At 40.2% G+C, this 24,632-nt stretch overlaps 1 protein-coding gene across 6 annotated transcripts in view; it reads left to right on the top strand.

Moving 5' to 3' along the window:
- The window catches only part of CTNND2 (catenin delta 2), a 715,685-nt gene that overhangs the window by 570,875 nt on the left and 120,178 nt on the right, over positions 1 to 24,632 (top strand). For all 6 annotated transcript variants that reach the window (XM_084880857.1, XM_084880856.1, XM_084880854.1 and 3 more), the window contains one exon: positions 4,985 to 5,168. In XM_084880857.1, coding sequence (XP_084736983.1) covers positions 4,985 to 5,168 — 184 coding nt within the window. The remainder of the gene's footprint in view (positions 1 to 4,984; positions 5,169 to 24,632) is intronic.

Raw genomic sequence — 24,632 nt, 5'->3', positions numbered from 1 at the left:
CAGAGGAAATGTGCATTTGTGATGAGGTTTCTGCCAAAAACTAAGATAGGGTTTCTGATAGCAAGTATCTGGGAGGGTAGTTTGGACTGATCCAGAAAATTTTTGCTGGGTTGGCACATTTAAACGTGCCAGGTGAGCAGAAAGAAAGACCCACATTGGAACAGTACTGGAGAAGGATGGTCCAAACAGAGAGCAGGAAGTCCAAGATATCTGCCTTACAAGCGAGCCTGTGTGCTCAAAGAGAAGTAAGGCCATGGTGGCCAGAGCAGAACGACTAGAGTTACAATAATAAAAGGCCACAAGGGCATTCACTAATGTGCCCACTGTATCCATCAGAGCCTGGCACACAGCAGCAGGTCCTTAATAGGCATGGAATGCACAAATGGGTGAATGAAAGGATATGATTGAAGATAAATTTAGGGAAAGGCCTGATCATGAAGCTACAGTTAGAGGTTTAATTTTATTTTAAGCAAACAGAATAGTTTGTACTTTAAGGGGATGTGTGGTACACTAAGTAATGGTCCCCCAAGGATGTCCTAATTCTCAGATTTTGTGAATGTTTTCTTACATAGAAAAAGGGAGTTTGCACATGGGATTAAGTGAAGGATCCTGAGATGGAGAGATTGTCCTGGTTATCCAGGTGGGCTCAATGTCATCACAGTGTCATAGTGGGATCAGAGTCAGAGAAGGAGAAGTGATGTGGATGCTGAGTTCAAAGTGATGCCAGCCTCCAAGCCCAGGAACCCAGGCAGCCCTTAGAAGCCTAAAAAAACAAGGGCATTCTCCCTTAATGCCTCCAGAGGAGCACAATCCTATGATCCATTAGAGACGCAGACCTCTGGAAAGCTAAGATAACAAATCCACGTTGTTTTGAGCCACTACATTCGTAGAACATTTGTTACAGCAACAGTGTGAAACTAATACAGAATTATTCAAACTCAAAGACAGTATTTAGCCATTTATAAATTTCAAACATAAAGAGAACACAGTTTTCAAAGTTAAATATCACTCACAATCTAAGTTAAAATTCATTTTAAATTTAGTTACAAAGTTGAGCTGGATCTTCCTGTGTCTTCTGTACTCTCAGGATGGACTTCAGTAAGAGGATAGCGGACTTGTAAGGAATGAGAGCACAAGTGGGTCTAACTTAGAATGAAGAAACTAGGGGATGAAAATGTTATATGGGGAAGAATGGACCCCATAGACAAAGGGAACAGAGGGGCGTGAGGACAGGAGAAAGGAAAAAGGAGAGTGGGAGGTTGAGAGGGAAGGGAAGGGACATTAACTACTGTTGCTGCCTAACAAATTACCCGAGTTGTAGCAGCTTAAAACATCAAACATTAACCCTATACAGTCGGAGTATTGTGCTGCTTTTGGGTTCTCACAGCAGGACAACGGGCTTCCCCTCAGACAAGCCATTTGTGACAGCTGAGAGGATGCCGCAATACCTTTTCTATGACCTAATCTCAGAAGTCACTCACTGTCACCACCATGACTGTTGGTCAGAGTGAATCACCCATGGGGAGAAGGACTGGACTCCACCATTTGAAAGGAATGTTGGAAATGTTTGGGCATTTAAACCAACACAGAAAAGGAAGGAGTGAAGACAAATTTGAGCAAAATACCTATTTCTCATTTGTTCACAAAGAATGTCTAATGTTCATTTTTGTCCACTCATCTTTCTCTGGCCAATACTAATGGTGTGTGTGTGTGTGTGTGTGTGTGTATGTGTTTCCCACCTTTGACTCCTGCAGGATATGTTGCTCATTATCTCAAATGTCCCCTGAGGCTGCTGATTCTACACTCAAGTTTATTTCTGGTGCCCACATAATCTAATCAAAATTCCAAGTATTGAGGACACCCTGCAACTAGTTTGCTGAACTCCCCCCCAAAAGAAATTCTGCCACATTACATAATTTGCCGAGTCCTCCTCCAAACAGAGGTGGTAAAGCTGTCCATGATCAGAGATCCACCTGTAGTTCTCATAAGTGCAGGAAGCCCTGTGGGCTGTAGATGGAAATTAAGCTGGAGAGTTTGGAGATATGGGTCAGGCATTCTGCTGTGAGTTCATTGGGATGTGAAGCGCAGATGGAGCCAGCCTGGAAGGTGGAATGAATGTGAACTCGGAAACATCTGTCCACGCACGATTCTGAGTTAGGCTACTCTAATTAATGAATTAATGAGAAAGGAAAGGCGAGAAAAGCCCAATAAAGAATTACCTTGGATCCCATTTTTTCCCTCCAACTTTTCGCCTATGAGATATTAGGCCTTTACATCTTTTTTTTTTTTTTTTTTTTTCCCTCTTCTGACCTATTTTCTGATGGTTAGGTAATAGTAAAAATTGTTTTATTATCATAAAATCCCTTTACAATCATTTAAATTTATTGCAGGTAAAATTACAAAAATCTCCTTTTTACTATTTAGTGTTTGAGGGAGTATGTTTTTATAGCACAGCATATCAACCATAATTTAAAACAATTGCAAACCTCAATTTTCATGTATTGATATTTTCATATTAGGACTTTGGAATGAATGAAACTTCTGTTTTGTTTCTGTATGCTTGCATTGTATACTTAGAAGAACAGACACAAGCTCTTTAATGTGATCTTTTACAAAGTCATCCTCTAATTCTAGGGTAGATATTACTTTCATTTTAATGTGCTTGTTTAAAAATGAAAATCTAATTACTTAAAAAAAGAACATTTTTGTGAGATTGCAAATGAACAAAGGTAATCATTTTGATTACCCAAAATTTCATAAAACATTTCTCAATGGGATAAATAAACAGGTTCATATAGTATTTAAAACAAAATAAATATATATGATAATGTTTCTAGTATTTCAAATCAGTCCAAATCCAAATATATATTTTAAGCACCTTCTGTGTACAATTGAATATTTTTTGTATGCTCAATTTGGGATCTTACTAACAATGCAAACAGGCAACTCAGAGATGTAGAGAAAATATTGATGATGGTAAAGCAGAGGTGGGCAAATCTATCAAGGTAAAAATCTTTCTATCATGGTAAATTATTTAGGCTTTGAGGGTCCTACAGTCTCTGTCCCTAATATTCAACTCTTCCCTTATAGGGGGAAAAAAAAGCAGCCATAGACAATTTGTAAATGAACAGCCATGACTGTGCTCTAATAAAACTTTATTTACAAAGAACAGGCAGGCAGGGTTGCCTTCAAGCCAGCCCCCTGTACTGAAGGATTGATTTGTACATACAGGGCACCATTTTGTTTCTTTTCATTTACTTTAATAAAATCCCCAGCCCATGTTACTTTGAAAGATAGTTGGAAGAGTTTGTCTCTAAAGTCACAATTTTATAGAATTGATTTAAAACTGTTAGCTACATAAGTTATTAACAATCTAACACTATTGAGCTTCAAACTAATATTAACACGCTTTGATAGGTCAATATGTGCAATGCAAGAAACTAGCAAAGCAAATTTCAGAAATAAGTGTGGTCTATTCGGAATGAGTAAAAAAAATACAATCACATGTTTTAGTTTATTGAAAACGTATTAAACAAGTGAGTTCAGCCTAAACCGGTTTGGCTCAGTGGATAGATCATCGGCCTGCAGACTGAAAGGTCCCAGGTTCGATTTCGGTTAAGGGCATGTACCTTGGTTGCGGGCACATCCCCAGTAGCGGGTGTGCAAGAGGCAGCTGATCTGTGCTTCTCTCTAATCAATGTTTCTAACTTTCTATCTCTCTCCCTTTCTCTCTGTAAGAAATCAATAAAATATATATTTTTAAAAAAAACAAAAACAACAAGTGAGTTCAAAGATGTGTTTCTAAGTACAACTGTGCTGTTTTCCCCCCAATATCTGCAAGGATAGTGTCTATTTATGTTAGTCTTGAGAGAGAATGCAATCTTTTTTATAGTAAAATGGAGCAGCACTTTCAGTTTCTTTTCCCTTTATGTGTACTGTTTGAACAACAAAAAGAATAATTACTTTAAAAGCATTTTCAAGTGATATTACAATATTATATGTATATTCAATACTTACGGCCTTTTCTAAGATTAATGCCATTTTAAAGTTTCTTTTAAAAATATGTAGAAACCTGAACCATTTTATCTGTTCTAAAAATGTTTTATTTTGCTCAGCCCAGATTATTGCTGTTACACTTTGTCCTTGGAAGACATGCCCTACAGCTCTCTTTGTTGCTATATAAGAAAGAACAATCTGTAGCTCCTCCTTAAGGGTCGCTTTCAGGGAAAAGCTGAAAAAACTGTCAGTGTGACAGGAAATTTAGATTTCTTGTTGAACCTTTCATGACCAAACCTGATGCTGGATTCTCATAAGGTCTTGCAATGGTGGGTGGTTCTCCATGGACACTAAGTGAGTCAGACAGACCACGTGTGCATACAGAGGTCATAGAGAAGACTAACGTGCCCTGGTAGTCCGATTCAGATGACTTTCACTGCTTTTTGGTCTTGGTTAGAATTTGGCTACTTGGGTTCCTTCTATTAATAGTGAAATGGATGCCTGATAGGTATCCTCCAGTCAATCAAATATCTCAATCTTTTAGCCTCCCTGATGGAACAGATTAATCATGTCACAGTTCTTCCACCCACTTGTCAGATAGTCCTAGCACGCTTTTTTGAAAAATATTTTTTTATTGATTTCAGGGAGAGGGAAAGAGAGATAGTAACATCAATGATGAGAGGAATCATTGATTGCTGCCTCCTTCATGCTCCACACTGGGGATCCAGCTCACAACCTGGTATGTGCCCTGTCCAGGAATAGAACCTTGATCTCCTGGTTCATAAGTCAATGCTCGACCACTGAGCCACACTGGCCAGGCCACAGTACTTTTTAATGGGTTCACATAGGTGTTCTAAAATTAAAGGTGCACTCTAGGACATACTACCTTAATCCCTCTGCTCATGCTATTAGCCTGATTAGGGGAAACGGTTTTGAGATAAGAGAAAACAGCGGCCATCCAAAAGCTCTGTCTGTGTCTACCTTGCAGGAGTCCTTTGGAATCTCTCATCTTGTGATGCTCTCAAAATGCCAATCATCCAGGACACCCTGGCAGTGTTGACCAATGCCGTGATCATCCCCCACTCGGGCTGGGAAAATTCACCCCTTCAGGATGACCGAAAAATACAGCTGCATTCCTCACAGGTGCTGCGAAATGCCACTGGATGCCTAAGGTGAGTCCCATGTCACTGCCGCCTCCTGCTGTCATACAGGTTCACTGTTCCTGTAACTTTAATTGCTGTTTTACTCAAGATCAGAGTGTCTGAAAGGATGACTGCTGATATGGCAATGGAGTACGAGAAGTTAGTAAAAACATTTCTAGTGAGGTGCTGATGAGTGTATCTCCCACTATCCTATACCTACACCAGTATTCAACTTGTTTATCATGTTTTCTGAGGTCTTGGGCAAAAAACAAACAAACAAACAAACAAAAAAACACATTTCATTTCAACCAAAAACAGTTCATTTTCTCTAGAAAACAGTATTTTCCAGTAATTTCCCATGTTAAGACATACACACATAAGGTAACCAGGCAGGTCAGCTGGTGGTTGGGAGAGAGTCCATGACCTATACCTAAGGATCTAGTTGATTGTTGCCAGTAGCTATTTTAATTTTTTTGTGTGTGTGTGATTGAAAGAACCTATAATTCTTAGAATAGCTATCTAATAAGGCCTATTATATGAATTTTTAAATAATAAAACTAGTAAATGTGTAGTAATTTTCTCCCAATGCATCTTTATACAAAATCATTTCCCAGAAATCTCTTGAGATATCTTTGGATCACCCTTACGTTTTGCCTTATTTTTGTTCTTAGAAAAGAATGTAATAATCAAGTTCTTTCAAACTCTAGAAACTGTGCTCCCAAGGATGTTGCATTGTGGACCAGAGTTGGAATTCTCTTCTGGATAAGATTGATGTTGGGGCAGGGCAAAACATGACTTAAAATATCTAGTCAAATAATCTATATTTCAAAAGTCAAATGTGCAGGATTGCTTTTGCTGGACTGGCTCAAAGCTGCCATTTCTCCTACAGTTGATTGGTTTCTAGGTGCAAAAACCCGTCTCTATTGAGAAGGAACAAAATCACCTTGGTGACATTAATAATAATTACCTCATGAATATTTATAGCAGTGCTCTTAGCCTCCAGTCTTGAAAAGGGGTGTGTGTGCTTGTGTGAAATGTGCATGCATAGAAGGAGATAAAGAGAGTCTGTCTCCATAAACATCAACATGCATTCATGCGCAGGAATAGGAAATCCTCTAGCGATTTTGCTTTTCCTCAAGGTCACAAAATAATGATCTTTTGACACGGTTTCTCTGGATAGGCTCCATCAAAAGCCAAATGTACAGTTCTCCAAACCCCCCTGTTGAGCCATCTATTTTATAACTTCTTAAAGTCTATTATCATCCTAAAAACTCCTGTGGCAGCATAAGAAATAAAACTCTCCCAAAGCTAAAACTGTAGGCATTTCTGACCCTTTATACCTGATTTGTCTATTTCAGTTATTTGCAATTATTAAAATAATTTTTCCTTCAGAGCATTCCTGACTTGTAAACTCGTCATCATTCCTAACGAAGATCACAGAAACGCCTCAGAATCAATTGTAGAAGTATAGCCAGCAAAGACCTGGTTAGCGCCATCAGTTAAAATTCTCCCTGAATAATATAGCAACATAATTAAATATTCATGATGGCTGAGGTAAGGATGTAGATCACCGCCAATTTGAGCTTACATTCAACATTGTTCGATGAAAACTCAGATGGTGAGCTAGACCAATGTGGGTTCAAGAATCTCTTTTGTAGCTCATCTAGCTGAGCTTAGGGTCTGGATGTGACCTAGAGCAAAGAGGTCAGAATGGGATGCCTGTCCATTCATCTTTGTTCATGCACCCAGGTGCTGCTTCTGCTTCTGGCCAGGAGTGACCACATCATGGGGAGCAAAAGATGAGGACATCTGATTTAGATAAGAGTTTCCTATAACCACATTGACTTTCCTTAGTGTGGATGCAAGCAGGTTTAGGGTTTTCCCACTTTTTTGAGTTTATCATGGGAGCAGCAAAGCCAAACTCATCAGTGTATGGTGAATATTTCATTTCCCCCTGAATTTAATTTCTGCCCTTATACAGAAAGAAATATAATTTCTCTTCTCTTATTTGAATGTGTTTATGAATCATTCCACATTTATAAGCAGGGTGAACAAAGAGGGGGGGGAAACAGCCCTAATGAGGGACTACAATTAATTTATCAAATTAAGACTCAGTAAATAAAAAGTTTCAATAAATATCTACTATTATTTGCTACTTATTTAGAACCAATGTTGGCAACACACCAAAACAGTCGCAAATGTTTATAGCACGATGGAAAATTCTAGATTTCAGTATGTGCAGTATTTACATTCTTCATTTTTAAACAAAACCCAGAATTTGTTTACATTAAACAAATTTCTTTTTGCTCCTGCCTTTCAACAGCCTATCTGTAAGCATTTGCTGAATCCCTGCCGTGTGCCCTGGGGGACCAGAGAGGCAGAAATAAACAAAGAAGTCCCAGCTTTTCAGAAACTCATAATCTACTGCAAGAAAATGCCACCCATACAATAAACCCTAGTGTAATATCTTAGGATAGTTGGGAAGGAAAGGCTGGGGAAAGGGTGATGAACTTAGCCAGAGTGGTCAAAAATTATTCAAGAATCAGGGAGTGTTGGGGAGAAACAGAGAAAAAGCCTCATCAGTCAATGCAGTAGGTGAGCACTGTGCCCAGAAAGAGTGGCAGGTGTTCCTTCTTTTTTACCGCAGCGTAGTTTTCCATTGTGTAGATGTACCACAGTTTTCTAATCCACTCATCTGCTGATGGGCATTTAGGCTGTTTCCAAACCTTAGCTATAGTAAATTGTGCTGCTATAGACATAGGGGTGCATATATCCTTTCTGATTGGTGTTTCTGTTTTCTTGGGATGTATTCCTAGAAGTGGGATTACTGGGTCAAATGAGAATTCCATTTTTAACTTTTTGAGGAAATGACATACTGTTCAGTGAAGGAGGGTTCCTTTTTCTCCACACCCTCACCAGCACTTGTCGTTTGTTGATTTGTTGATGATAGCCATTCTGACAGGTGTGAGGTAATACCTCATTGTGGTTTTGATTTGCATCTCTCAGATGATTAGTGACTTTGAGCATGTTTTCATATGGCTCTTGGCTTTCTGGATGTCCTCTTTCAAAAAGTGTCTATTTAGTTCATTTGCCCATTTTGTTTGTTTGTTTGTTTTTATTGGGTTGTTTGCCTTCCTTTTGTTAAGTTGTACCTTCCTTTTGTTAATTGTATGAGTTTTCTGTAAATGTTGGAGATTAAATCCTTATCGGAGATAACATTGGCAAATATGTTCTCCCATGCAATGGGCTTTCTTGTTGTTTTATTGACGGTTTCTTCTTACCATTTACAACAGCATGGATGGAACTGGAGGGCATTATGCTAAGGGAAATAAGCCAGCCAGTGAAAGAAGAATACCACATGATCTCACTCATTTATGGATAGTAAAGAACATTATAAACTGATGAACAAAAATAGATACAGAGGCAAAGAAGCATCAAACAGAATGTCAAATGACAGTGGGAAGGCTGGGGAGAGTTGAGGGGTGAAGGGAGGTAAGAGATCAACTGAAGGACTTGTATGCATACATATTGGCATAACCAATGGACACAAGACACTGAGTGAGGGCATGTACTGAGGGGGGAGGGGAAGAGAAGTTGGGGGAAGGTCAATTGGAAAAAAAAGGGGGGAGGGGGAGACATATGTACTACTATTTGTAATACTTTAAACAATAAAAAAAGAAAAAAATTTCAAAAAGAGTGGCAGGCGTGCTCTGACACAGACATGGGGGTATTCCAGGATCTGCAGATGGTCTTCGACCCTAGGGAACTTCAGGAAATGCAGAGTTTAGGAACATAGACCTGAGTCTGTAGGAGTAGAAAGCTATGGTGAATCTTGACCAAGAGAACACAATGGTCAGCGGTATGTGGGAGCAATTGTGCAGGACAGTTGTGCAGGTGGGGAGAAGTGACAGGAAGAGTAGAGCAGTGAATTTACCGGGATACCCTGTGTGTCTGATTTTTAAGATACCTCCTGTGGACAACAGTGAATATCAATGTTTTGTTCCATTTATATAACAGAGGGCTAGAAGCCATTATAGGTGCTCATACAGGGCACATGACATGATGTATCATTTAAGGAAGCTGGCTCCAGCCGCTGGTCACAGAATGGACGCTTTCTCAATTCAATGTGAAGCATGACCATGCTTCCCAATTACAGTATCACAAATCAATATCTTAAAGATCCCTGTCTCAGCCATTATCATCATTTCTGAGAGAACTGTAGGTGAAGCCCTGGCTGAGTACGCTTTTCACATTTTAATCTGGCAGCTCAGTAAGACAACTCCGCTCTCTGGTACTTCCCTTTAGTCATGCATGCTTAGGACTTATCTCCAGCTGAAGTATTTGCATAAGGCTGGCTTTGCTAACTTCCACAGCTCATTTCCTGCTGCTGTTGAGTCATTTATTTATTTTTATTATTCTGTCCCCACTTCGGCATCTTGTCCTGAAGGACAACAATATACAACCCTAATTTTTCTCATCAATCTCTGTGTACATGAGGATGTTATTAAGCCTGTCAGAGGAGCTGCGCTGTGCCTTTGCTTATGAATATAATTAAACTCACACCCTCAATTAGTCATTTTTCCCCATATAATGGATGAGTGCTTGGTCCCATGGAACCACTAATTCCAGAGTGACCTTGAGAAAACACTGTAAGGAAGTAATACTAGTGATAATCACACTCTGGCAGGAAAGCCCCGAGGACATGTATTTTATGGGACTCAACCACAGGTAAGAAGAATTATTATTGTTTTTGTATTATATTCAGTTGGTTGCCAATATTATTCATCTAAGAAGGATCTGTTTTTTAAAGTATTTTTTAAGTCTTGTATAATGAGCTCTGGATGTATTCCAGCTGAGTTGAACACTCTTATCCAGGTCCTTCAAAAGGGAAGGACCTGGCGTATCTAGAGGCTGTGGACAGAGGAGACGCCCTCACCCACTCACAGCCATTTTCCCACACCTGGCCCTGAAGAAGAAGATGCTCCTCGCCATAGCAGCTCTCCACTTCTAGTCAGTTGTGTCTATTATGAATGCAAAGTGAATGTTTGGGGGCGAGGGGGCATGACTCAGCAATGAACATCCTCTTCTAAGGAAGGGAACAGAGTTCAGGAGGGCAAAAGGAATAGGAGATTTTAGGACTCCATCAGAGAGGATGGATGGGCTTCTCCCTCAGCAGCTCCACTGTTGACAAGGGCTCTGATCTCCCAAGGTGCACTGCTGTAGCTCACTTCATCCCCATCTGAAGGAGATGGCTGTTGATGTGAATTCATTTGGTAGGGCTATCATTAAAAAGTACCACAGGTCTCTTCCGTGACTTAAACAAATGTAATGTCTCTCAGTTTGGGGGGTTAGATGTCTGAGATCAAGATGTCGGCAGGGATGGTTCTCAGTGGTCTCTCTCACTGGCTTGTGGATGGCCACCTTCTCGTCATGTCCTCACATGGTCTTCCGTCTGTGCATCTCTGTCCTAATCTCATCTTCTTGTAAGGCCCACTCCAAAGTCCTCATTTATTTTAATTACCACTTGAAAGACACTATCTCCTAAAATAGTCACATTCCACATTCTGAAGTACTGGTGTTTACAACCTCAACATATGAATTTGGGGTTGGGGGAGGGCACAATTTAGACTCTAACAATATAATATAATATTTAATATATTTAATATATTTAATAATATAATATAATATAATATAATATAATATAATATAATATAATATAATATAATAATATAATAGTTGGCTTTCACTGTTTGTTATAGCTTTGGGAAATAACTTTTAATAAATTAAAACATTCTTGCAAGGTCATGTTGACCAGTATGAAGCATATTTGGTTCATTCTATTATAGAAACCAAAAGTATACTTATTCCCTAATTTTAACTATCATTAATTTTTAATCTCTATTTTCTTTTTTTTTCCTCTTTTTAAAAAAATATATTTTATTGATATTTTACAGAGAGGAGGAAGGGAGAGAGATAGAGAGCTAGAAATGTCGATGAGAGAGAAACATCGACCAGCTGCCTCTTGCACACCCCCTACCAGGGATGTGCCTGCAACCAATGTACATGCCCTTGACCAGAATCGAACCTGGGACCCTTCAGTCCGCAGACCAACGCTCTACCACTGAGCCAAACCGGTTTCGGCTTTAGTCTTTATTTTCAAGTAATAGAAGTAATACTTTCCTTTCTTTACCTCCAAGAAAAGGTAGTCACAATGGAACGTCAAGGAATTCTCTATATAACATAAAAATTATTATACCAATTACTAGGTTCGTTCTTAAATTGAGGTTTCCATGGTTGACTATTTTAAAGTCTTATAGTTTGATGAAATTGTTAATGATTCAACAATAAATGAAGACTCCCAGAAAATCTTTATACATATTCCTCTTAAAATCTAAATTTTGAATATATTTGAACTGACCTTTCATCTGGAATTAGAAGCTCTATATTTGACCCCCAAATTTGATACATCTTGAGGGAAACTAGGCCACATGACCTTGGCCTCAAGTTCCAGGGCTGTGAAGGAGAGGGTTAGCCTAGTTGTGCCCGATTAAATGTAAGAGAAAATGTAAAGCATGGTCAGGGCATTTGCTAGCTGACCCCAAATGTTCTCTCACTTGATTCCTAATTGAAGACACCCGAAGTGGGGCATCACCCTTCTTGTATGGCCTGACCTTTGACCTTACCTGGTGATAAATTGGACCTTGAAGCTGCAATACTATTAGGAAGAAATTAGCCTTTGGTTTAGCATTATTATAATGCTATGCTTCTTTAATATGCATGCTGTTTAATGCAATTATCTCAATAATCCAGTAAGGTAGGAGTTTCTATTCCATTTTAGAAATCACAAAGTGATGCTAATAAAGGTAAAGTAGCTTGCCCTGAGTCATAGAGCAAGTAAGAGAAGGAAGGGTGATATAAATGCATGGGTGTGTGATGCACAGCTGGGCTTCACCCACCCCACCATGTCCCATTAGGCAGGGGCAAGAAGCAGCCCAAGAACATGTGTGCTTATTTACACTGAGGACAGGATGCTCCAGATCAGATCCTATGAGAAGCAGACACCAGGAGGGAATTAGCAATCCCTGCAGGATAGTTAATTAGGGCAACACTTGAGAGGAAAAATGGAAGGGAGCCAGAGGAACAAGGATAATCACCAAACCATAATGCAGGTCCAACTCCCAAGTGAAGGAAGGAAGGAAAGAAGGGAGGAAGAGGAGAAAAGGAAAGAAGAGGAAAGGAGAGGAGAGGACAGGAGAAAGAGGAGAGGAGAGGAGAGGAGAGGAGAGGAGAGGAGAGGGGAGGGGAGGGGAGGGGAGAGGGGAGGGGAGGGGAGGGGAGGGGAGGGGAGGGGAGGGGAGGGGAGGGGAGGGGAGGGGAGGGGAGGGGAGGGGAGGGGAGAGGAGAGGAGAGGAGAGGAGAGGAGAGGAGAGGAGAGGAGAGGAGAGGAGAGGAGAGGAGAGGAGAGGAGAGGAGAGGAGAGGAGAGGAGAGAGGAGAAGAAAAGATGAGGGGATGGGAAGAAAAGGTTGTGTGAAAATGTATTGGACTTCAACGATTTCAGCAAAACCATTGGAGAGTTCTTGAGCCTAAACAATCCTTCCCAGGAGTCCTGTATCTCCCTGGATTAGGTTGCCTTGTCACTGCTGTGCCTCCATGAGGAATGAGGCCTCTGAAGTAGGGCAGATACAATGGCAGGTTTCAGGGCTTAGCAGCAGGACCATCAGTCAGTGACATTCCTGCACTCAGAGGTTTGAGTGGGTGGTTTTTCACGAACAGTCCATAAGCCTAACCTTTCATCAGTACTTCTCTTCTCTATAGACTAACCACTAAAAGTCACATTATCATCAGAAAGCTGCTTGGTAGTACCCAAATAAAAGGGGTTAGTGATATTGACGGAAAGTTTTATTCTATCAGCATCTATTCTTTTGAATCCTTACTGTGTGCTTGGACATATGGTAGGTGTGAGGGTTATGGTGAAGAGCAAAAAGATACAATTGCTGTTGAAAGTAAAGGTAATGTCATGAAGACAACTTCATGTACCCTAAGTCCCATTGGGCTGCCCCAAGACTAGACAAATCTGAAGTGTATTTTTCCTAAATAATGCCTCAATAGGCAATATGCTTTTTTCAACATTTCATGGCTAACCAACCTCCCTCTTACTGATACATTCTTTCTTTTCATATAAAAAGGATTTTTTTTTACTTTTACTTGGTTTACTGCTCTATCTTGTAGGTATGAAGCTTTCTATCACTTCAAGATTTTTCATTTCTCTTACCTTTTCTATCAGGAATAGTCTGGGGGAAAAAAACTTAGTTTTCAATTCTTTCAGAAGACCTTTCTATTTGCCAAGAGGACTATAATTTTTACTAAATTCTTCCTGGCAATCATATTCAATTAAATAGTAATTGGCATCATTTCTCCCCAAGCATTTTGTTTTCCTAAGTAAGAAAAAGTGAGAGTATAATGATTCACCTAAAATGTTAATTATTAATATAAAATATCCCATCATTCCATACCTCCCTAAGTTTCCATCATTTATTTCTGCAAAATTTGATCTATTTAATTATGAAAATGTGCAAGATCTAACTAAAACTTGTTCTAAATTATTTATCTTATAATTTGCTTGCAAATATGGACTTCTTTTAAAAAGATAGCAAACATTAAAGTTTATCTGTTCAATATGAATAGTCTCTCTCAGAGTATGAATATTCAAATATTTCCATTAGTATGAACAAATTACTTCCTCTGAAAAAAAAAAGATTAAATGAAAAAGCTTAGTTAATTCCCAGTTGGTACACAATGGAGTTTAATATTTATCTCTATAAAATATTGGGTTGTAAGATGTTAACTCCCTGATAAATAAAAAGCAAATTTTAAGAGATGGTTTACTCTTAAAATCCTTCATAATTTCTTTATATTAAAAGATATAATTTTTCCTCTTGCTGCCTTCCAAATTATATTACATTGTATCAGAAATAGTGTCCCTGGAGAAGCAGCAAAGAAATAAGTCTATTAACCATAAATTGAGGAAGAAAGAGTGTGCCAGCAGTTTCACTTATTGCTTATGGACTAAACTTCTCCAATATTTTAACAAATCTGTTTTCATACCATTTCTATTTTCCATTTTCAAAGCAGCACTTATTTTAAAATAAATAAAGCCAGAATTTGTCAGAGTTGGGACAATCCTACCAAGAAGATGGGTACAACTCATCGGAGAATACGCAGAGCATGTGTGGAGGCTAGCCCAGATTCATTCACATTAAATGAAGGTCTCCAACTTGCAGCTGTGATTGCTCTTGGAGGACAGAGAAACATAACCAATGCGAGCCACAAACAGCATTTATCCAGAGGCACCAATTCAGAGAGCACACCTCCTGCCCACCTTTGTATGAATTCACAGTGGGGAGCTGGCTGCCAACTGCCCTCTGCATAGTCTGTCTCTAGGTTCTGTTACCTGCTTCATTCTCTTTTTCTGGAGTCAGGTTCCTTACTTAGCTGAGAATATATATTCTAAGCAACCTTTATGACCAGTCGCTATGATGTGCACTAACCACCAGGGAGCAGACACTCCCACAGTTCCTCCCCTCGGCTGGCCACAACCCCTATCCCCCCATCGCTGGCCAGGCTGAGGGACCCCACCCATGCATGAAATTGAATTCGTGCACCGGGCCCCTAGTATTTAAATTAAAGTTTCCTTAGTTACTTTGGGGAGGATGGGTATGCATGGGATGGGGGGGGGCGAGGGGCAATGGTAAAATATGTACACAAATAATAATTTAATAAAAAAAAATTTTTTAAAGTTTCCTTAATTGATCAAGAATATTTGAAATAAACAGTAGAAAAGGTTCAATCTGTCATGCTGGTCTCATGGACCATTTGCTTGGGTTAATGACTTCCTGTGTCATATGCAGAGATGCCCATGACTATTCACCTAAGGGCATTCGACAGCCCACCATGGGGGAAGGTTGAGTGGGACACCTGATTCCCTGGGTTTATCTCCAACATCTTTTAGAGCTGTAATAGGGAGGAGTGATAAATGGGGTCCCTGAACCCAGAGAGCTATGGAGGCAAGAGGATCATAGGAAGAAAGGATACAGGTGGGGTGAATGGGAGAATCTTTACAGTGGTGCCTCGCATAACGAACGCCTCGCACAGCGAACTTTGGACAGGTTTTTCATGAAACCATCGGCCAAAAACCAGAAAATGGATGAAGATGTGCAAGATTCGGTAGACTCTACTTAGTCTGTCTTAAAATTTAAAAAATGTGTGTTTTTTTAAAAAAAAATTATGTTTTTAGATGTATCTAAATAAAAATATGTCATCTTAGCATATTTTATGCTACAGAACGAATTATTTTTTTTAACATGTATTGTTATGGGAAAACGCGTTTCACATAACGAACTTTTCGCATAACAAGCTTGCTCCTGGAACGAATTAAGTTTGTTGTGTGAGGCACCACTGTACTTGCTTTTGTGCTCTGCATCATGGAGCTCCCAGTGGCGTCTGTGTGATGGGATCCTCATCATTTCATAGAATTGCTCCTCTCCTCTCATTGCTCATTCTGGAAACAAGGAATTGGAGAAGCTGAAAGTAAAAAAATATCCCTATGTTTTTATTAGAAAGTTTTTGTTCTGAGCTGACAGAAGCTTCTGGAAGTACCAACTAAAATGTTTTCCCAAGAGAGGGAGCTCTCTCAGGTGTTATGCTTGGTTGATATTCTTACCTCGAAAGGTTTAAGCACCAGAAGCAATAGTAATAACAGGCGCTAACAGATTGACAGCCTTCAACACTGGCTTTTTCAGACGCTCTGCTTTTCTGCCTGTGTCAGAAATTCATTTCCAGTTTTTCAGTCTGGTAAGTAAAAGGACAGACATGCCAGGACTTCAGATTAACCCTACGTCCTTCGTTATTGTCCCGAAGAGGTACAAATACACCATTATTTCCTATTAGCGAGCACTCAACCAGCAAGGAAGATGCTGTGCCGTGGATGTACTAACTGGAGCTAATGAATCCTAACAACTAATTACATCTCTCTTAAGGTAACTTAGGACCAGAGAGTACCTATGTTAGCACAAGGATTTTATGTGCGAATGGCAATACCCAGGAAGAGGCCAGTTGATTAATCACCTCCCATAATTCTCCATAATAGTCCTGTCTGGACTTTTGTATCCAGACCATTGTTCTTGCCTGGGTCACATTGTGCCTGACCTTATTTTGGACCAACAATGTAACTGGTAATTGCAGGCTAATTTATATAAACAAACAAGGGTCCTGCTAAATGAAGGCATTGTCGCCATGATTGGTACTTACAGCTCTAAGAGCTCTCTATTCTGTACAAGTCTGTGGGTTCTGTGGTTGGAGCCAGCGAAGCTTGCTGCAGAAAATAATTATTCTAAAGTAAGAAAATGCATTATGTCCTTCTGAGGCTGCCAGTGTGTGCCCCATGTTTTGGAAGAAAATGGTTTGGGGCCTTTGCTTAAAATCTCAATAGGGCCTGAAGGGCAGTAATTCTCCTTAGCATGTATAAGAGCAATGCTGATAAGCTTCTTTCTAGAACATAAAGGAACCTCACCTTATTTCTCCTCTGCAGGCAGCACTGCCTTCCTGACTAGCAAACATGATGAAATGTCATTTGCCCTTGACCCCTGTCACCCTTAAGCAGCTGAAATAGATTAAAGCTAGTGCTTCCTGAATAAGATGGAGCAGAGTGGCTCAGCTAGGATCTGCAGGAATAGGCTCACAAATTAACTTGTACTGGGATTTTTTTTCTTTTTATGATTGTCCAAGGCTCATTTGAAGGGAGATAATTGAGACAAATTATCATACTGTTCCCTCTCGAGCACCCAGCCAGAGTCTTCTTGGAGCTTAGATAGAGATATGTGTGGGGGACAACTGACTGAGCAGCCTCCTACAGAGACCACAGGGACATCAGCTCAGAAAGGCAGAACTGTGTGGGGACAGGAGCACTATTGGAGAAAGAGCCTCTCACCTCACCTGTCACACCTCTTTCTTTAAAAACGTTTTACACTCCAAGGGCTTCAATTCAAGTGCAGCCAAAGGTCAAGCACAATGCACCATGGAAATAAGATGAACCTGATCATGTGTCAGTCTGACCAGCAGCACAAATGTGTCCTTCTACCCAGTGGACACCTTGGACTCCAGCATGACTACCCACTCCTCAGTGTTTCCTCCCCTACCCAGTTCTTTCATTTTGAAGAAGTTCAGATGAAATAAATTCATGTAACATAAAAGTAACCACTTAAAAGTGAACAATTTCGTGGCACTTGGGACATTCACAACATTGTGAATGTTGATAAGTTCGACCACCTCTATCTAGTTCCAACATGTTTTCATCATCCCAAAAGGAAATTTTGTACCCACTAAGCAGTTACTCCCCATTTTTCCTCCCGCAGCCCTGGCATTTACCAGTCTGCTTTCTGTCTTTGTTGATTTACCTACTTCATTTCATTTCATTTAAATGGAATCATGCAGTGTATGAATTTTGGTGACTGGTTTCTTTACTTAGCATAACATTTTTAAGGTTGTAGCATGCATGAGTACTTCGTTCCTTTCAGTAGAGGGATGGTAATCTATTGTATGGATAAACTACATTTTGTGTGTCCAATTCATTCATGGATGGATATTTGGGCTGTACCTACCCTTTGGCTATTGTGACTGATGCTGATATCGACATGCATGTACATGTATTTGGTTGAGCACCCATTTTCAGTTCTTTTGGGTACATGCTTAGGAGTATAATTTCTGGATCATATAGTACCTCGGTGTATAACTTTTGAGGAACTGTCAACCTATCTTCTAGAGTTTTTCTCTACCCATTTTATATCTTTCTCTACCAATCTCCACTACATTTGCTGGTCCAGACTAACCTCTTTTTCTCACATTATTGGCCTTTTATCTTTTCATTACAGAGAAGTTTCTTCTCTAACTTCTGGATTATTAAGGTCATTTGTCATTATATCACTCAGCATGAGTGCTCAGAAGAGACTACCTGAATGTTAGAGTTTTTATTTTAAAACTCTGAGGACTGATATCAACTCATTGCAACCATGTGGACAGACTCTTTGAGTGTCCAGCTCCATACTGGGCCCCACTGCCCTCAGTGTTTGCAGAATGGCCTCCTTTTCGTTACTCTATACACCAAGATCTCTTCTACCTCAGGACCTTCACACATGACTCCCAGTGCATGGGTGACTTTAGTCTCTTCCCTTTATCTTTTTATCTCAGCTTCAATGTCTCCCATTCAGAGAGGCCTTCCTCAACACCCTCCCTCCCACACGTAGTAGGCCTTCCCTAATGCCTTTTCAAAGCATCTTGGGCTTTTGATCACATCTTCTGACAATTTGCAGTGATGTCCTTGCCTGTGTGCTTGTGTTTAACTGCCAACCTATTCTCCACTTTCTTATCTACATAATAAAATCATCATAGATTTTTCCAACCCTAGAACAACATCAGGCACCTGGTAGGCACCCGATAAATAGCTCTCAACAGAATGAGTAAATGAATAAGTCAGTCAGTGGATGGCCCTTCTCTTGCTATTTTGCTGGCTGACTAATCACTGTCCTGTACTAATTTTCATCAAAGTAAGGAACCTTTTCACTCTCCTGGGTGCTCATTAAATTTTCCCAGTTGTAGAGGTAATGCTACCTGCACGATCACCAGTTTTTGTATGAGATTAATTCCTCGGTTAGAAATCCACTGCTACTTGTTTTTTGCTGTTTGATGTGTTTGTGATATTTCTGCTAGATAAGATGAACACATTCATTAGTTTTATCAAACAGCAGAATATCTTTCTCTTGGACAGTCTTCTCTGTCCTGGTTAGTACATTTTGTCCTTGGAGTTGGCTCATTTTGCCCTTGATTCTTATGATACTGAATTCCTCATCCATCTCAAGTGAAAGAAGCTGTTGGTCTATCGGCGTATCAGCACAGTTAAATACGCACAAATAAAATCATTGTGGTGCTTTATGGGCAAGAATCTCTTCAGTACCTCTAATCATCACTTAATTCTCATGACAGCTTTGTAAAGGACAGATTGTTATGTTCTTTCCAATTTTAAATAAGAAAGTGAAACTGGGGGAATTGAGCAAATTGTCCTAGAGCACATGGTAGAGAGTGAACCCTGATTCAAACCAGTGCTTCCAGAATCCAAATAGAATTCTTTCCTGTGACATTGATGCCTTGGCGTGGCCTATTAGCACTACACAGTGCAGCCTGTTTCTCTGCTTGTCAATTATTACAACAGCCATGGCCATCTCATTGTCTCTTCCTTGGTCAAGTGCTAAATCAACAGTCGAGATAGAATGAATGGCGCTTCTTATCCCATCCAGTAAAATAATTAATAACATACAGGAATAAACTCTATGTTTTGTGTACTCACACTGTAAACCTACTTTTGCCCTATCGTGTATATGTCCAGGTGAGCAGATGTCAAGAGGGAAAGAGTGAGGTGTGACTATAGATCTGGTTCTCATGTATTTCACAGATTTTTGTCTCATCTCATGTTTCCAAAGCATGAGCCCACTTTTTAAAAAAATATTTTTTATTGATTTTCCACAGAGAGGAAGGGAGAGAGATAGAGAGTTAGAAACATTGATGAGAGAGAAACATCGATCAGCTGCCTCCTGCATGCCCCACACTGGGAATGTGCCCACAACTAAGGTACATGCCCTTGACCGGAATCGAACCTGGAACCTTTCAGTACGCAGGCCGACGCTCTATCTACTAAGCCAAACCGGTTTCGGCTGAGCACACTTTACAGATAGAGAAACTGAGAATCAGAGAGGTTAAATGTGTTGCCGTAGGCCATGCAGATAATAGCAAAGTTGAAATTTGACACCCAAGCTTTTCTACTCTCCCAGGTTATCTTTTGAAGTATAACATACTTTCATTCTCTACAAATGACTGTCAGTACCTGCCAAAGTAGGGGTGTGGCAGTATTTCGATTACATTTTCACTTTTCATATCTTTCTTTCCATAAGTCCCCACTGCCTTCAACTACAGTCTCTTGCTTGAAATTCTTTACTCATGCTTGAGATAAGAATGTCATCTGGTCTGTCCCTGAACTTTCAATGAAATAGGGCTAGAGAAGGAGAAGGCAGTAGGAGGCTACTAGTATTCAGTGGCTAACTTTCAATTTTATTTCCTTTCTGATGCTAGAGTTCATTAGCATTGGTGTTGCTTAGTCCTGTTGTTTACTTTCCATTCTAGCCAGTTATCATCTATGTGACAAGCAAAAAAATCAATTACAAGCAGCCTTGCATATTTAGTCACAGACCAAAACTGGCCCTGGATGCAGATGCGGGACCATTGACAGCTGCTTGCTGCCAGCCTGGGCTCCTGAGCATAGATTCAGCTGGCAGGGCACCTGCCTGGTTTCTCCTAACTTAATTGGAGTTTGTCCTCACTTGGTCAGCTTGCATGGCTGCCCATCCTCCCCACAACTTGCCTTCTTGTAGGCCAACTGGCCATCTTCCCGGCTCTCCCCAAAACAGCTTGATGCTCTGTGACCTGAGTGTGGAATCCTGGCGGAAAGTAAACTGATATTGTAAGTGGGGTGAGAGTTATGAAAGGGAGCCTTAAATGAGTGAGAAAAAATAGACTTAACCTGCTCAGGGGAACAAGAAAGCCTTCTAGTGAAAAAGACATGGAAGATGAGTAGGATTTACCAAGTGGAAAGGAAGGAAGGGTCCTAGGCATGTGCCATGGACAAGACTTTGAGATTGACTAAGAGGAATGGAAGGTCTTGGGCTCTTGTCCTGATGTACATTTTAGAAGAGTCACAGAGCTATCCTGGGAGGTGGGGGGAATGAGAGAAGAAGCTGAGAGACCCATTAAGAGAAAGGAGAAGGTGGTGGTTGTAGACCTGGCTGGGACCATCGAGGAGGAGTGTGGATGGAGATGCTCTGATGTTGGAGCTGGCTGTATGTTCTGACTTGGATGTAGGTGTTCAGGAGAGACAAGATTCAAGGATGAAGGACAACATATTTATAGGACAATTAATCAACCTGTTTTGTGCACAAGAAAATACCTCTTAGAACCCCTAAAGCAGGTTCCAGTTAGCACTGCTTTTATTTTTCTCCTTTTCACTTCTCTCTCTCTCTCTCTCTCTCTCTCTCTCTCTCTCTCTCTCTCTCTCTCTCTCTCTCTCTCTCTCTCTCTCTCTCCTTTCCTTGTTTTTAAAAAAAATAGTCATTTCCTCCTACTTACTTCTCTTACTCCCTCTCATCCTTCCTATTTTATTCATCCTCAATATGAGTTAGGGTCTCTGTGGTAATGGAAATTTAGAATTAAAACCAAACAAGGAAAAGCAAACCAACACTGATATAGAGGTAAGTGTCTCCACCCACCCCCTCTGATGCAGATCGGATGGAAAGCAGGAGTGAGGCTGTGGCTGGCTGGCTCATAAGTGCTGTAACCCATAGCCCACTCACCTCACTGCCCTATGAGTGGCCAGTTCTGATGGGAGAGTGTCAGTCCTGGGCACATTATCCTTGAGCTGTGTCCATGTGGCAAAAAAGAGGGACTTGTTCGCCGAGGCCAGTTTGGCTCACTAGATAGAGCACTGGCCTGCGGACTGAAGGGTCCCATGTTCGATTCCGGGGCATGTACCTTGGTTGCGGGCACATCCCCAGTGGGGGGTGTGAAGGAGGCAGCTGATCAATGGTTCTCTCTCATCGATGTTTCTAGCTCTCTATCTCTCTCTCTTCCTCTCTGTAAAAAAAATCAAAAAATATATTTTTTTAAAAAAGAAGGGCTTGCTCTACGATTTGCCAATAGAATGAACTGATACTACACAGATGATTTTTAGCACATGCTATAATAGTGAGAATTTGTGATTAAAATATGATGTTTCTTGAGGAATTTTAGGGAAATATTGGGCTAGTTGATCCCTTGATCTACTGGTCTGATAACTGGTCTATTTGTATAATATACAAGGATCCTCTCCCTGCTTCTCTTTTGTTCAAAACTGGAATCATTCCACCCTTTTCTATAATTGTTCTTTCTTTTTCTGATTAACAAATCTCCAAAACCTTTGCATATTAGCTCATGTAAAGGGATTGATATTAAGAGTAATTTATTACCAGAGTTAGAAATTTTTTTTTGTTTTTAGATTACATTTTCTGGCTTATTTTTCTGGTGCATTGGTGCCTTGAAATTCTTGCCATGAGATTTGCTGTAGTTTGTGGCAGAGTTTTATGAACCATTATCATTTACAAAGAGCAGGGAAGCCAGAACAGCATATGTGCCCTGGGCCAGTGACGGAGGGCACAAATGTTCTCTTTTGTTTTCCAGTTATTCTCAGGGTAGCCACTGAGCTGGTTCAGTGAACAGTTTTTAAATAAAACCCTAACACTGGCTCAACCTCAAGACTGTGAAACACATACATAGCAGCTGAGAATCCCTTTGATTTCAGCACTTACTTAGCATCACAGGAGAAACAATGAAACAAAGCTCTTTGTGGACAACTGTGACCTGATTTTAATGAAGCTCTGTGGCTTCTCAAAGTGTCTTTTTCTGTGACCTTTCTATTCAGCATTGCAATTCTTGGATTTTTGAAGCATTGCCCCTTCACAGGTAAAGCAGTAAGGAAATTGTGCACCCAGTGGTGCAATTATCCTCCACATATGTTGAGTGCCAACCATCTAGTAGCAGTAAACCAAGAAAAGTCACCCTTAGTTTACCTAGAGTTGGTGAGAAACTCATCCAGGTTACCATTCCTGCAACAGGAGGCATCTGAATATTCTAATGACGTCGTCTCATCGTTAAGAGCATCAAAAATACCTCCACTTGAAGATGCAGAACGTTTATCTAAAAGTTTTGAAATATTTTAGCAGTATTTCAGAAAATACTTTTATGAAAAATATTATGATAGGTTTTTTCTGTCTTAAGAGGACATGCGAATGTAGTCATCTTCCATTGCAGCTATAATATCTAAATTAGCACAAACCTAGTGGATAAGAACAACTCAAAATTCATAATTCAGAATTCTGTAGGTCAGAAGTCCAGGGGACTGGGCTGGTTCCTTGCCTTGAAGCCTCATCATATCCAAAATCAAAGTGTCTGCCAAAGGATTCTTATCAGGGAGCTCTGGGAAGAATCTGCTTCCTGACTCATTTGGGTCATTGGCTAAATTCTGTTCCCAGCATTTGTAGACTGAGGGCTTCTCTTCCTTGCTGGCTGCTGGATGGGAGATGCCCTCCACTCCAGAGACTCCCATGAGCTCTGGGTCCTGGCTACCTTCCTCAAAAGCAGCAATGCCAGGCTCTTCCTCTTTGGCCATGTCTCTCAGACTGACCGTTCTGCCTTCCCCTTCACCATGAGGGGCTTATATGATGACACTGGGCCCAGCAGGATCATCTCCCTATCTTCAGGCCAGTTGGTTCATAACCTCAATTCCATCTGCAAAACCCCTTCACAGCAGTGCCAGGGTTAGTGTTTGATTGAACCACCAGGGGTGCAGGAATCTTGTGAGGACCTCTTTCAAATTCTCCCTACCACGTGAAGAAGAAAAAGTCCATTCCTGACAGTAATGGGGGAAAACAGGGAATCTGCATAAGTGCTACAGCAGCCGAGATTTTAAAAGCCAACGACTCTTAAAAAAATGCAACCCTAATATGAGTTAGGGTCTCTGTGGTAATGGAAAGACTTGAAAGATGAGTAGGATTGGATACAGACTTTTCCAAAAATGATGGCAAAATTGCGATTCAGACCAGCACATAAACTTGAAAGACCACATACATATTTCTTACAGAAGCTAACTCCACTTTCTTTTAATAAGTTAGAATTTTCCCCAAAATGTAAAAACATATTTTAATAATTAAGATTCAATGTATACTTCCTGCCTTTCAGGGGAAAAAAGTGAAAAAGGCCAAGAGATCTTAGTTTTACTGAGTTTCCTGTAAAAGTTTTTTCTTACACAAAACGTATTTGCATTCTTATAGTTTCTCCTCCTTCTTCCCACCTGCCCAGCACCCTAACCTACATATTTCCATTGTAAAACAAGATGAGAAGAAGGTAGTCTACAGATGCCCTCACAGTTTTAATTGATCTTTGACCAAACAAAGATTGGCTTTGTTAATCTATTTCACCTAGCCATTACTACACAATGATCACTAGCCAAATGAACTAAAGTCTAAGTTTTCTATGGCCCCAAAAAGACTACCATATGAGTCATCCACACGTCTAAATTTATGAGATAACAATTAGGAGAGAAGGGTAAACTAAGATTAAAGGAAATGTGGTTTTTATTTTTAATCATTTCCTTCCCATTTGGACATGGAGCTTAAGCATTTTATTAGCATTTTCCCACAAATGTAAGGATTTTTTTTTTTTTTCAAGGAAGAAATGTAAGAAGACAGAAAGAAAAAAAATCAAAAAAGAATGGATAGGTAGCTGGCCTGGAACAGCAGAGTGACGGGGGCTTTCTCTACCTCCTTCCCTGCTTGGTGGCTACCTGTTTTGTCACTTAACCCTT

Source organism: Pipistrellus hanaki (genome assembly GCF_964339955.1).
Source record: "Pipistrellus hanaki genome assembly, chromosome: 4".
NCBI lineage: Eukaryota > Metazoa > Chordata > Mammalia > Chiroptera > Vespertilionidae > Pipistrellus > Pipistrellus hanaki.
The sequence above is the reverse complement of the archived record's forward strand: the minus strand, read 5'-3'. Positions and strand labels throughout refer to the sequence as shown.